This window comes from Heterobasidion irregulare, assembly GCF_000320585.1.
Source record: "Heterobasidion irregulare TC 32-1 unplaced genomic scaffold scaffold_11, whole genome shotgun sequence".
NCBI classification, from domain to species: domain Eukaryota; kingdom Fungi; phylum Basidiomycota; class Agaricomycetes; order Russulales; family Bondarzewiaceae; genus Heterobasidion; species Heterobasidion irregulare.
Genome location: NW_009258207.1, coordinates 61,831 through 74,011, shown reverse-complemented (window position 1 = coordinate 74,011; position 12,181 = coordinate 61,831). Strand labels below are relative to the sequence as shown.

At 51.4% G+C, this 12,181-nt stretch overlaps 4 protein-coding genes across 4 annotated transcripts; 2 read left to right on the top strand and 2 right to left on the bottom strand.

Annotated features, from left to right (window-relative positions):
- Positions 1 to 149: 149 nt before the first annotated feature.
- On the bottom strand, positions 150 to 1,611 carry HETIRDRAFT_389289 (uncharacterized protein; the record flags this gene model as incomplete). Its single annotated transcript, XM_009552933.1, has 8 exons — positions 150 to 486; positions 542 to 590; positions 647 to 785; positions 838 to 963; positions 1,026 to 1,104; positions 1,158 to 1,319; positions 1,370 to 1,491; positions 1,551 to 1,611. 8 exons carry the CDS (start codon positions 1,609 to 1,611, stop codon positions 229 to 231), a joined length of 996 nt encoding a protein of 331 aa, XP_009551228.1. The 3' UTR covers positions 150 to 228.
- Positions 1,612 to 5,539: 3,928 nt separating this feature from the next.
- Positions 5,540 to 7,356, top strand: HETIRDRAFT_218303 (uncharacterized protein; the record flags this gene model as incomplete). Its single annotated transcript, XM_009552932.1, has 8 exons — positions 5,540 to 5,570; positions 5,634 to 5,834; positions 5,898 to 5,980; positions 6,041 to 6,440; positions 6,503 to 6,513; positions 6,576 to 6,691; positions 6,758 to 6,887; positions 6,967 to 7,356. Coding segments are annotated over 8 exons (1,362 nt in total), but the record flags the coding sequence as incomplete, so codon positions are not given.
- A 1,036-nt stretch (positions 7,357 to 8,392) lies between these two features.
- HETIRDRAFT_52853 (uncharacterized protein) lies at positions 8,393 to 9,921 on the top strand (the record flags this gene model as incomplete). The annotated part of the gene is made up of 6 exons (XM_009552862.1): positions 8,393 to 8,444; positions 8,500 to 8,552; positions 8,615 to 8,828; positions 9,007 to 9,259; positions 9,648 to 9,801; positions 9,856 to 9,921. The coding sequence occupies 6 exons, from the start codon at positions 8,393 to 8,395 to the stop codon at positions 9,919 to 9,921; spliced, it is 792 nt and encodes a 263-aa protein (XP_009551157.1).
- Positions 9,922 to 10,056: 135 nt separating this feature from the next.
- HETIRDRAFT_480384 (uncharacterized protein) lies at positions 10,057 to 11,419 on the bottom strand (the record flags this gene model as incomplete). The annotated part of the gene is made up of 3 exons (XM_009553535.1): positions 10,057 to 10,796; positions 10,863 to 11,066; positions 11,123 to 11,419. 3 exons carry the CDS (start codon positions 11,417 to 11,419, stop codon positions 10,182 to 10,184), a joined length of 1,116 nt encoding a protein of 371 aa, XP_009551830.1. The 3' UTR covers positions 10,057 to 10,181.
- Between the last annotated feature and the right edge of the window lie 762 nt (positions 11,420 to 12,181).

Genomic DNA, 12,181 nt, shown 5'->3' with positions numbered 1-12,181 from the left:
CAGCAGACAGCGGAGCACGGTCGTCCTTTTGTGTGTACGCGTGTTTGGCCACGCGAACTTCACAGAAAAATCTAGAAATTCAAATCCCCGCTCGCCCACTGTACTTGCCTTCGCTTTCACCTCTGCTCCTGCGACGACTTCCGTGAGATAACCTGAACACCAACAGAGTGTATATAGGTATACGTAATACAACAGATATCCCAGTGTGATCCCAAAAGAGTCCCAATATTACATGGAGTTACTCGACAAGGCCTGACTCTTTTTCCCCATCTCTATGTCTACATCCTCTGTGTACGGCCCTTCCGTATGCGTCGTAATCTCTATCGCGAGTGGTGCGAGGGGATATGTCGCCTGTCCGTTGTGTATACCCGTAAAGCGTCCGGATCGCGGAGCTGCTTGCTGGACGCTGCTGCCCGTGCTTGAACCAGCCGAACGTATGCCGAAGTGGAACTTCACTTGAAGGATGATCAAACAGAACACGATACCCTGGATTTCAGCGTTAGTAGACGCATGCTCTTCGAGAGGACAAGCTTCAACTCACGACAACTGGGGTAATAAGGTCCAGTGCAGCGTACTGGCCGTTGGAATGGCTGTCCGCGAGCATCAGACGGACAGCACTCATGATACGCAGGAAACTCGTGCATACCTCAAGAACGCACACAGAAACGCTATTATGTTGGACGTGTAGATCGCGCCGCTCTCGACAAGGACGACAATCACGGGCATCAAGTTCCCGAAGCCAGGATGGAGCCGATCCGTAGAATAGATCCGCCATGTAATGCAACCTAGTCTTGGGGGTCAGACATGGATTGTGCTCAAAATTAACAGCTAGCTTACAGGTGCAATAAACATTGATGACCATGGTCAGGACGGAGAAGACGGTGATCCAGTCATTTCCCGTTTCAAAGATTGTAGCACCGGGGATGACATGAGTGAACGTTCGTATGATGACCACCCCAGATACTACATCAACGGGCTTGTACTTGAGGTTCATTCAGAAAGAGGCACGGAACGGGGGGACGTACCGAATGCAGCGGTCAAAAGGACAAGGGGGAAGCCGATGGCACCCCACTGCCTTCCATAGACAATATAACATCGCCATATCTGTAACGTCATTGAACATATTGAAATGTCAGTGAAAAAGAGTGAACTCGTACAATGACGCTGTCCCCGAGCATTGTCTGCAACCAATACAATACAGTCTTCGAAATAAAAAGTGGATCCGCTAGATTGCCATAGTATTTAGCGACACTATTTTGATCTTCGGATTTTTGAAGCAGAAACGCATCGAGGGCTCGTACGAAGTCGATGGTTATGTGCTAGGCGAGTTCATTGTCACCGGCAGCGCTTAGATGACACAAACACGTACCCCCGTGGCCAAGAACAGCATGACAATGGCGACAGGCAGGAGTGAACGCTCAGTCTTGGTGCCCACCTTCCGCAGGCGGACGAGGATAATGACGGTGATCAGACATAATGTGAAGAAAACACCTAGATTGCGATGAGCAATGATCTCATGCTTATTGACGTCGACGGACTGTTGAACTCACCATACATAAAGGTCTCGAGAAATAACGATAGAAACTCAGCTTTATCCAGAGAGATCCCCATTGCGCACGCAGGAAGATCTGGAGACAATGGGGGTTCCGGTGGAAAAGGGCTTGGAGGGACCGATTTGGATCCAGGAAATGGTTTGCGATACTTATGAAGGTCTGAGATACGCAAAATCACAGCGCAGTCCGGTCGCCATTGTCCAGAGCAACTCCAATTCTATACATGGCTTTTGATCGAGTGCTTTTCAGAATCATGATGCAGGACTGATGGTATCATGGCGTAGGGATAGCGCCGAAGCAAGGGACTTAGCTCGGGCATGCTTGCCAAAAGTTCCCATAGTAGACTCGATCCTGATTTGACATCCTGAATAGCAGCGCGAAAGCGAGCGGCCCGTATAAATTCTCCCGATTGGGAGTGGGGAAGAGCCTGGGGTAAACCGATAAGGTCCAGTCGATACTTCTATCAGAACGTAGGTGAACGTGATCAAATGTTCAAAATAATACAGCCTTTGAGATTTTGAATATTATCGGCTGCAGATTCAGGGTACAGACATCTAGGTCAAGATGTCGTATGTATCTGGACAGCCGTCAAAAAGGCTCTCTGAAGGCGAATGCAAAACACTGACATCAAGGGGAGATGGACAGCAGTTTTCGGCAAGGTCTAGGTCTCAGATGCGCGTCAGATGTCCTGCCTTCGATGCGTCGACACCACCGCACCTCGGTCTGCAATATGATAAGCAGAGTTCTTCTGTTGGTTCCGCAGGGCATGACTCATCGCTGTGAATGGCCTTTCAGGCCCCTCCGAGTCGTAGAAGCGTAAAAGCAACTCGAGATATTTATCTAAAGCCGGTCTCGGAAGATCGCACGTGGTGCGAATGATCTGATCGCTCAACTTGGTGGCTGTACTACTAGGTATTACTACAATCCGGAGCGCCACGAAAGCTGTGAGCGTTATTGATACGAGCTTGTGGAATCCTAATTATTGGCTGCATCACGAAGAATTGGCAGCACTGATAGATCAGCTCCTAGGGAGTTCAACGAAACTCATCTCCAGCTTCTAAGTATAACCTGTACCTTGAGAAGTGGAGCTGTTTGAACGCCCATTCGCCAGTACGTGTCACGATGAACTCTGAGGCAGTTAGGAGGGCTAGTAGTGTCCACAATGGGAGAGATGAAACCAGGGAAACGTCTCATCGAACAAGCCGCTCTCTCGTGTTGATGCGGTCGCTATCGGACTTGTAGGTCTAGGTCCCAAACGTCAGTGTGGTGACAACGTATGAACAATCTCTAGAGTTTCGTGGGAGGCAACAAAGAATGTCTCGACTGCCTGCATAGGTTCGCATGCCATCGATGGCAATATCGCCGTCAAACTTGACCATACACCTATGGCGTCCTATGCCAGCATAAAGCGAAACGACGGGCCGATACGCACCTATAAGTATACGTCCGTTCAATAACCCAGTGAGAGCCTATGAAGAAACCTACTGTCCTAATCGAGTATGTGAAAGCACAACAACGAAGTTCCAGAGTAGTCAATCCAGGAGTCATATGGAGTTCATGTCCTGGGCCGAAGCCATGATGACAGTCCGGAAGCTGGGTAAATGTGTGCGCAAAAACGCTACCTCGTTCGTCTTGAACAAGCAAATATACCAACTGAAGTCCGATTTGATATATCCATCTGTCGTACTCAATCGTCAAGTCAACAAAGACCAGGCCGAGGCTCCACGTGGCAGTCTTACGCAGTATTCCGCGCGCTGCAGACCCTGATGTCGTTACTCAAGCCCATTTGCTATCCCGATGCGGGAACGGCGGTGTTGCTGTGATATGGAGTTCACCGTATGTCTCGGCCGATTCGGAGGAGAAAAGCTGCGAGCATGATCCGTAGGTCCGCGGGGGGGGGGGGGGGGGGGGGGGGGGGGGGGGGAGTTCTGCGTTTGGTACACGTGCGTCAGGCATCATATTCACACGACTTGGTAGCCGGGTATTGAGGCGCATCTTGACAAAGCTTGACGCTCGTGGACAAAGATGGGCAACATAGTACGCGATCCGAATAGCGGCTATTGCAGAGGATCGCATACGATAGTACATCTGTCAAAAGCGAGTGCGTGAGCGTGAGGACTTTGATTCGACGTTCCCTTGACTGTGTGGATCCACGGCAGAATATAGCTGAGCATTCGTTCTTCGGAGCTCGGGCGACAACTGATGATCTCTTGGGACCCTGAGGTCAAGAATGGTGTGATGGAGGACGTGTTAGACGCTCATTTAACCGTAAGGCTGTGAGCTCTGACGCTGTTGTTTTGGGGGTATGCGGAAGAGCCCTGAACACCATCAAGTTTTGGAAGTTTAGGTATATCCCGCCCGAAAGAGTTAGACATTTGACGGAGGAATGAATCTCACGAGATTACAAGGAAAGAGACAATCGACATAGGACGCCAGCGTTGTGCCAGAGCATGAGCTCTTGCGCCAGTAAACTTGCATCTAGAGTCTGGATGTGAGAAGTTTCGACGACGTAAGAATGCATTCGCATAAATGCTGTAAGGACGGCTGTATAAGCTGCCACAAAGGGATGTCTAAGCATAAAGCACACCCTAGCCGAACTGCCACCGTGAGGTTGCTATCAACAATATGAGAATTTGCGGCCGCCGAGACGCGTAGAACGGCATCTATGGAGTAGCTGCACGGGGAGGAAGCAATAAGCCAGTTGCGATCTGTTCGTGATGAGAGAGCTGAACCTCAAGATAACGGTCACCGGACCAACCTCAGCGAGTGCATGGAGTAGTTCGCCGTGGCCTACAGATGCGAGACTTCTAGTACGCTGCGTTTGAGGCTGCCGGCAAGGAAGCAGCCCTGCAGGTGGCCTCCGGCGCGCCTCGCTGACAAGGCGTTGTGTGGGCTCGTGTGGATCACAGTTCTTCCAAAGCGGCGATTGCACGCGCGTCCTTGACGGACATAGGCTTCACAAAGCGTTCAACAACCACTAGAGGCCGTGTGCGGGCACTTGGCATCGCGACCGATGGGTTCTAAGCAACGTATCAACGATTAAAGGCCATCATCCAACAACAGGTGTTAGAGACTGGTAAGATCACAAGCAGTCCACAAGATCTTCACCTACCTGGAATATGATCGAACTACGCGGAACAATTGGGGACAGCGTGCTCGGCGACCTAGAGCAGCGGGTTGAGAAATTTAGGTGGAGGACCTGCCTCAAAGCGGAAGCGGCAGGCACTGGCCAGGTCCCAGCCGAGTCTGTTTGATCGCGGAGCACGGTCGATGCCGTGATGCATAATTGCTTCCGTTTCACTCTGGCTGGTCGTCGAACTCTGATGAACACCCTGCCTGCTCATCGCAAGCGAGTCCAGATTTAGTCTCTAGTTTGTGCATTCTGCGGGTTGCCATGTTCGTTTATGGTAGGATACCAATGATGTGGCAACTGGAGCGCTTCGAGTCGCTGACGAACAAATCACACGGTGGATCAAACAAGGACCAAAGAGAGAGCCCTGACGGCAGATTGACCCGGATCTCAAACCGGCGACACGCTCCGCTCTCGATTGGAAAGTGTGCCAGAGTGTGCCGCTCCCCTTGAAAATAGTGCCATTTATTAATTAATTGTTATCCATCTTCCTTGCCGTCCATATCTTGCCTCTGACCAGTGCTCACAGCATGCAGGGAATAGGCCGCTCGAATTGCTTCCACCGTCGTCTGCCCAGGTGTCTGATGGGCGTTACTTGAAGGGCTTAGAACACACAGTAAGCGTAACGGAACCCAAGCGCTTCGAGAACCTTTGATAGGCTCCGGAAACGGCCTGACATGATAATCATCGCTCACACATCCGTTTACATCAAAACCCCCCTCGCACTCGACTCGGTCTCCTTCTTTATTTCCACGTTATTCACCGCTGTCGTCCTCGCTCCAAATTGAGCACACCTCCCAAATCACACTCGAATACACCCAAGCCATCAATGCCATCCACTCAGAGACAAGCCACCCTTCAACTAGACATCGTCATTGTAGGCGCAGGTGAAGATCCCGATGGCATCAAGTTCCTCAGACTTCTCAGCCCTTATTTTTGTCTTCCTCTAGGTTTGGCTGGCCTTGCTTCTGCATACGCCCTGGCCGCTTCAGGCCATCGCGTCCGTGTATTTGAGAAATCGAAGGTCGTCTCCACTGTGCCGGGTGGAATACGGATCCCTCCCAATGGCACAAAAATTCTCGACGACTGGGGCCTACACGACGAGCTCGTCCAAAAAAGCGCTCAGGTCAAGTCCAACAGTTTTATTGACAGTGCGTCTTTTCTTGTCTAGGGATGGAACAAGGGCCAGTCTAAGATTCGTCGGGGACGTGCAGTGGCTATAGGGGAGCTCATAGGGCACACCGAATGGGCGCATGAGATGTTCAAGGATAGTGGCGGCGAGTTCCGCTGCATGCGGGTGCGTCCTAACCCTTGCTCACACCCTGAGATCCCTGTATTCAATTCCTCTCTGCTATAGCACGAGGACCTCACCCAGATGCTGTACAGACACGCGGTTGCTGCTGGCGCTTTGTTTCATTTTGGCGCTCGAGTCAATGGCGTGTCGCCTGCGCCCGACATTGATTCATCCCCATCTACGCCGTCCATACCAAGACAGTCGCAACTGCACCCTCAGCCATCAATAATCCTCTCAGATGGCCAAGAAATCCTGGCAGATCTAGTGATAGGTGCTGACGGCCCACGGAGTCTGATTCGCTTGGTCGTGGACGAGGACGCGGGTGACGTGCGGGAGATCGAGACCGGGACAACTCTCTACACCGGTGTTCTCGATGGCAAGACGATGATGGGGAACGAGCACCTAAAGAAGCTCATCAACGCTCACTTCCCAGTCTGGATGGGAGATGGCTCTATGGCTGTCGGTGAGAGAAGTCTCCAAAAATACCACCTGATCACGTTGCTGATATGAGTTTGTATTTCGCAGCATTTCCTATTGTAAGTCTTATGAGCGGGATATGCGCAGGTTTCCTTTCGGGCTGATCGTCGTCTCATGTCAGGGGCGCGATAATTCATATGCTATGCACGTCTACTCGCCCGAGGAATGGCCAGAAGGGGCACTAGACTGGGAACTGGTTGCATCATCAAATCTCCGGTGCGATCACCTAGAACCACGGTACGCAAATCCGCGCTTTTCGTCTTTCGACGCTCGATTGCGTAATCTCTGACACATTTATTGCAGTGTTCAGTCATTTTTGAAGAATGCAAAGCATCTCACCCGTGCGCGATGGATAGAACGCCCTCCAGCTGAAGATTGGGTCGACGCATCAGAAAGGATAATCTTGATTGGCGAAGCCGCGCATCCGCTTGCAGTACGTATTCCATTTCATTTTCGCCCCACTCGTCGTCACGCCTTGACGCCATGTTCTCTTCGCTTCCTCTTCGCGACAGCCTTGTGAGATGCACGCGGGGTCTGGTTCCCTCGAATCTGCTTTCGTCCTGAGCACCCTCCTTTCGCATCTCCATAGCCGGTCGCAGCTCCCCTCCCTCCTTTACGCTTATCAGGATCTGCGCTCATCACGATTAGCGCGACTACATCAAATCGAGATGGACAATCACATGTATCTTGGACTGCGCGCCGGAGAAGGGAAGGAAGAGAGGGACACGACCATGCGTGCTGCAAGGCTTGCAGCAAAAAACGGAGCTGACGCGAACGCAGAGGCGGACGACGACGGCGAGTTGGACAGGCAGTGGGGAGAGATGTGCGAAATCTGGGGATACGATGCCCGTGACGACGCGGAAGATTGGTGGGTCCGATGGGGCTTGTTACGAGAGAGGGCATCCTCCCTGGACGAGGCGGCGAATCTTCAGGGGGTGTCGAGCGAGGCAGGCGATCACAACAGCAGGTTTGGTTTGCTTGAGGTCAGGGTGAACGCCGTTTGAGTTTGCCCGCATTAGCCTGCATTGTGCTGGCGGTCAGGTGTGTAAGTTAGCATGCTCGTATACATACCAACGGCCATCCCACCATCACTATCTGCAGGTACCCTACATAATCTTAGACGACTAGGATCTCCGACGCCTACACTGTACATTCGTATCAGACAGTCTCAATTTTTATTATGTTGCTTTGCGTTGCCCACATGATACTTATTATTGACTTACTCTTGCCAAGAGAACACAGCTTTGAGGCGAAGAGCTCGGAGATGCTGTGCGCACTCTTTGCACGGCTTTGCACGTTTGAAGAATTCGAGGACACGTCCTGCGCAAATCTGAGGCATGAAGCTTTGAAGGCTTTGAAGCATCGAGGAGATCCGCCACCACGAAAGTACACATGATTCAGCCTGAGAGAATGTGATCGTTTCCAAGTAGCAAACCGCCGAAAAGGGGGCATAGAGCTTAGAACAGGTGTGTGAGAGTATGGACTCTTCGAATATATATTAGGATAGAGCTAAATGATGTTACTAAACTTACCTGATGAGTCCTAGGAGAGCATGAGGAGATTTCGATACCGTCAAAAGCTTACCTGCGACTAGCTCGCAATTGAACAAGGCAGATTTATCAAGTTAACTGTCCAGTGTTGTGATTGAGGCCCACAATACGTGGACCTCAGGGTAATACATAAATCCCAAGGAGAAGAGTAAAATGAGAATGAATTGGAACGGTATGGTAATGGGTCTGGTGAGTATGAGGGACCGCTCGAAGTTTGAAGCGCGCCCGGAAACCCTGTGAGGCATTGTGACCATCACGAAAACGTGTTGTCACGATGTGACATAACGCGTCTTTCCGACGCGTCGTCTGTTGACCAGAGCCACCTTTCTCTTCTTCCCGCCATTTCTTCACCACCCTCCATCTGATCTCATCTCTCCACTCACTAACCATGCTGGAAGCAAAGCTCAACGAAGCTGCAGTCTTGAAACGTCTCCTAGATGGTATCATCTGTCTCTTTCGACGAGTGTAACCTGTGTTCATATCCGTCTTCGCCAGCTATCAAGGAGCTCGTCTCAGATGCCAACTTTGAGTGCACGGAAGAAGGAATTGTAAGTATAAGTGCCTTTCTCTGCTAGACACACACTTACGACGCGATTCTACGAACTTGAAGACCCTTCAAGCCATGGATAATTCTCATGTAGCACTCGTCTCTGTCAAACTCGATGTCACAGGGTTCCAAAAATACCGCTGCGACCGCCCGATTCCTCTTGGTGTTAACCTTGTTGCACTTACCAAGGTGGTCAAGTGCGCGAAGGACGACGACATCTGTATCCTAAAAGCCTCAGACGACGGCGATGTGCTTGGGCTCACATATCAAGCGCGCAGTGCGTTTTTTTCTCTCCACGGTTGTGTCCCCTTGCGGATTGTTACCGGTCGAAAGTGCAGTCTGCCATAGATATCTACGGCTAGCAGCTGGCAGATTCTATGATAGGGTGGACCTTTTCTCTCCAAAATTTATCTACACGTGCTCGGACAGTCCACTGACTTGCTCTTCGATTTCAGATTCTGACCGCATCGCCGACTACGAGGTCAAACTCATGGATATCGACGCTGAAACGCTCGGCATCCCCGACACCGACTATGAAGCCCGTGTCACCATGCCTGCGTCGGAGTTCTCACGCATCGTCCGTGACCTCTCGTCGCTCAGCGAGTCCGTTCGCATTGAGGTCTCGAAGGAGGGCGTGCGCTTCATTAGTGACGGCGAGTCGGCGAACGGGAGCATCCTTTTGAAGCAAACCGAGGCCGCGCGCGAGCGGTACGCCAACTATGGGGATGACGATGAAGATGAGGATGTCGAGATGAAGGAGGATGAGGACAAGGGGGTCGATGAGGACGAGGATGGAGAGACGTCGAAGAAGATCAAAAAAGAGAAGGTTAAGAAGGAAAAGGTCAAGAAGGAAGCCAAAAGCGACGATGATGATGAAGCAGATGAAGAGGGCGAGTTCAAGGTAAACTCAGACGACGAAGGTGAGGGTGAGGGTGAGGACGAGGTGAGCGATTCTGAGAACAAGAAAAAGCGGAAACGGGCGCCGACCAAGGTGCGTCATTGATCTCTGTCGTGTCACTTGCTTCTCCTGACCGCGTTGATTTATTGTCTATCTCGCCTGACAGAACGGCAAAGCCAAGAAAAAGTCTAAGAAGAGCGACGACGATGAGATTCCCTCGGGCGGAGTCAGCATCGAGATGACGCAGCATGTAACGCTCACCTTCTCGCTCAAGTACCTCGTCAATTTTTCCAAGAGCGCGTCGCTCTCAGACACCGTTCAGCTGATGCTTAAGAACGATGTTCCCCTCCTGGTAAGCGTCGTTCTCTTGCTATCTCTCTATTCACCTATCTGACAGTCATGTAAGGTGTCCTACTCGTTCGGCCAAGGGCACATCCGATACTACCTGGCACCTAAAATCGGCGACGATTAGTCCCGCCCCCTTTTTCATTTCGTTTTGTTCTGTCCATCGATATCATCGGTTTCGTCCACTATTTCTAGTCGTTATCTCATATACCTTGTACTCGTTATCACTCAAAAGAGACCCATTATTGCCGCGCGCAATCCTAAAAGCTTCCTAACAAGATGGTAGTCAAATAGGCACATATCGACAAACGGAACATAAAAGGAAGGCTAGTGAGGAGACTGTAGGTAACGTACAAGAACACGGGTCCGCGATCAACCCGAACCAAGTTACAATAGCTCAAGCATAAACTTGTCGTGTGCATTGCGTATCTCTCCCCGCCCTTCGATACCTTGATTTTCCGGAAACAAAAAAGATGATATACGAAGGGGATACCGGACCTCCATCTCCCTACCTGCCCAATCAAAGTCAATGATCTTGACCTTGCCCTCGCTGTCGATCATCACGTTCGGCCTCCTCAGGTCGCCGTGCACGAACCCTGCCTTCGCCAAAGTCTCGATCGCCTGAGCGATGCTCCCACGAACATCGCTCGGGAGCGCACGATCCCAGTACTTCGCCTCCAAGGTGTCTCCCTCCAAGTGCTCCATCACGACCATGCTCAAGCCCTGGTAGTTTTGCTCCGAGAATCTATCCGCGAGATCAACAAAGTAAATCAACCGTGGAGCGAGCCCTTCTTCCGCCATGAATTCGTGGACCTTCTTGCTATAAGTGTCCACAAACTTGATCACAACGAGCTCCTCTTTTTCCCCATCGACCACCTTCCGCGCTAGGAACGTTGTGCACGACTCATGCTGTTGAAGTCCTTTGATGTAGTCAAACTTTATCACCTGACCGTTGCTTGGATAAGAGTCGATCCATGGGAAAAATCGCCCGAAATGTCGGCCCTGACTGTTCAGGCCCTGGTACCACTCACAAAGGCGCTGAACGGCAAGGGCTAGGCAATCGAAAACCTGTGCCAACCTATCCACACCTGGGCTACCCAGATCGTTGACCTGATCGAGGCCGGTCGTGCGGTCCTCACCGATGAACATCCAACCCGTGAAATGTTGCACTACCGTCTTGTCCAGTAACACAGCCCCCATGATACACATGTGAGGGCCTGCCAGCCCCACGAGGATCGTCGGACAACAACACGCCTCAAGAATATTCCTGCGCTTCACAGATTATAATCACCGACTTGGCCCGCAATGAGCAAAGGCGCAACACTTACTGATGGATCCATCCAGTACTGCAGGTATGACAGCTGTACTTGCGCGCTCGGATCGGTGGCCGTCTTTCCCATCTCTACCTTCTCCTCCAATATCAAAGGCGTGACGGTGCACATGGGTTCATGCAAGTCCAGAGACACGGAGACGCAGTGGTCAGAAGAGGTGTTGTTCCCGCTCATGACCCTGATCAGCTGCTGTCCGAGTAAATTTGACACATGTCTCGTACTTTCCGAACGCTCGTTCTCCTGGCCCGCCAATTGAGACACGGATTGCATAAGTTTGAGCGTCTGGCGGACCATCTCGGGGCGCACTTGGCGGTTCCTATCACTGAGATCGCTTCGTAATTGTGCAAAGACAGGGTGGTAAAGCTCAATCGAGGGGGCCCTGTTGTCTAAGCTTGCAATGCTGCTTCGCCCGTCGAGGACCCGAGAAAACCCTCTCTGATCCTTGACATAGGCACCGGCCTTGGCATTTGTGGAAGGGGATCCCAACCTTTTCACTGCTTGTTTGAGCCGTTCCAACCCTGCCAGAGCGCGTCAACGGCATGAAAATCATGACTTTGTCCCAACCTACCATTCCAATACCATGGCTCTTCGCCAGGCAGCCCAGTGGATCTCTTGCTCTCCGTAGACCCATGTTGACCGGAGACGGGGCCTTCCAAGATCCGACCCACCTGGACCAGGAAGCTTACCACCCGCCCACCGCCGCCAGGCGCCTTGATATATTCGCGAATCTCGTCTTGCTTCTGACATAGACTGCTATCTTTCATCATCGCCCGATATTCATCCATAGGACGGGTTGTCACTGTTTTCACAGGAATAGTATTTGTGGGCTGATCTCACCTAAGATCCGCTGCATCGAATCCAACATGAGGTCACTTACTTCGTAGAACAGGATGTCGTTAGGATTGAAGTTGATCGACCACTTATTCAACATGTCTTCCTGCACCAGTTCCGTCAAAAACTCCAGGGTCGCAGCGAGGGGGATGTAGCCGGTTTCGGAACTACCCATGGGCTTGGAGTCCAATATGCTCGCATTTACAAGGACGGTCCTCACTTCCC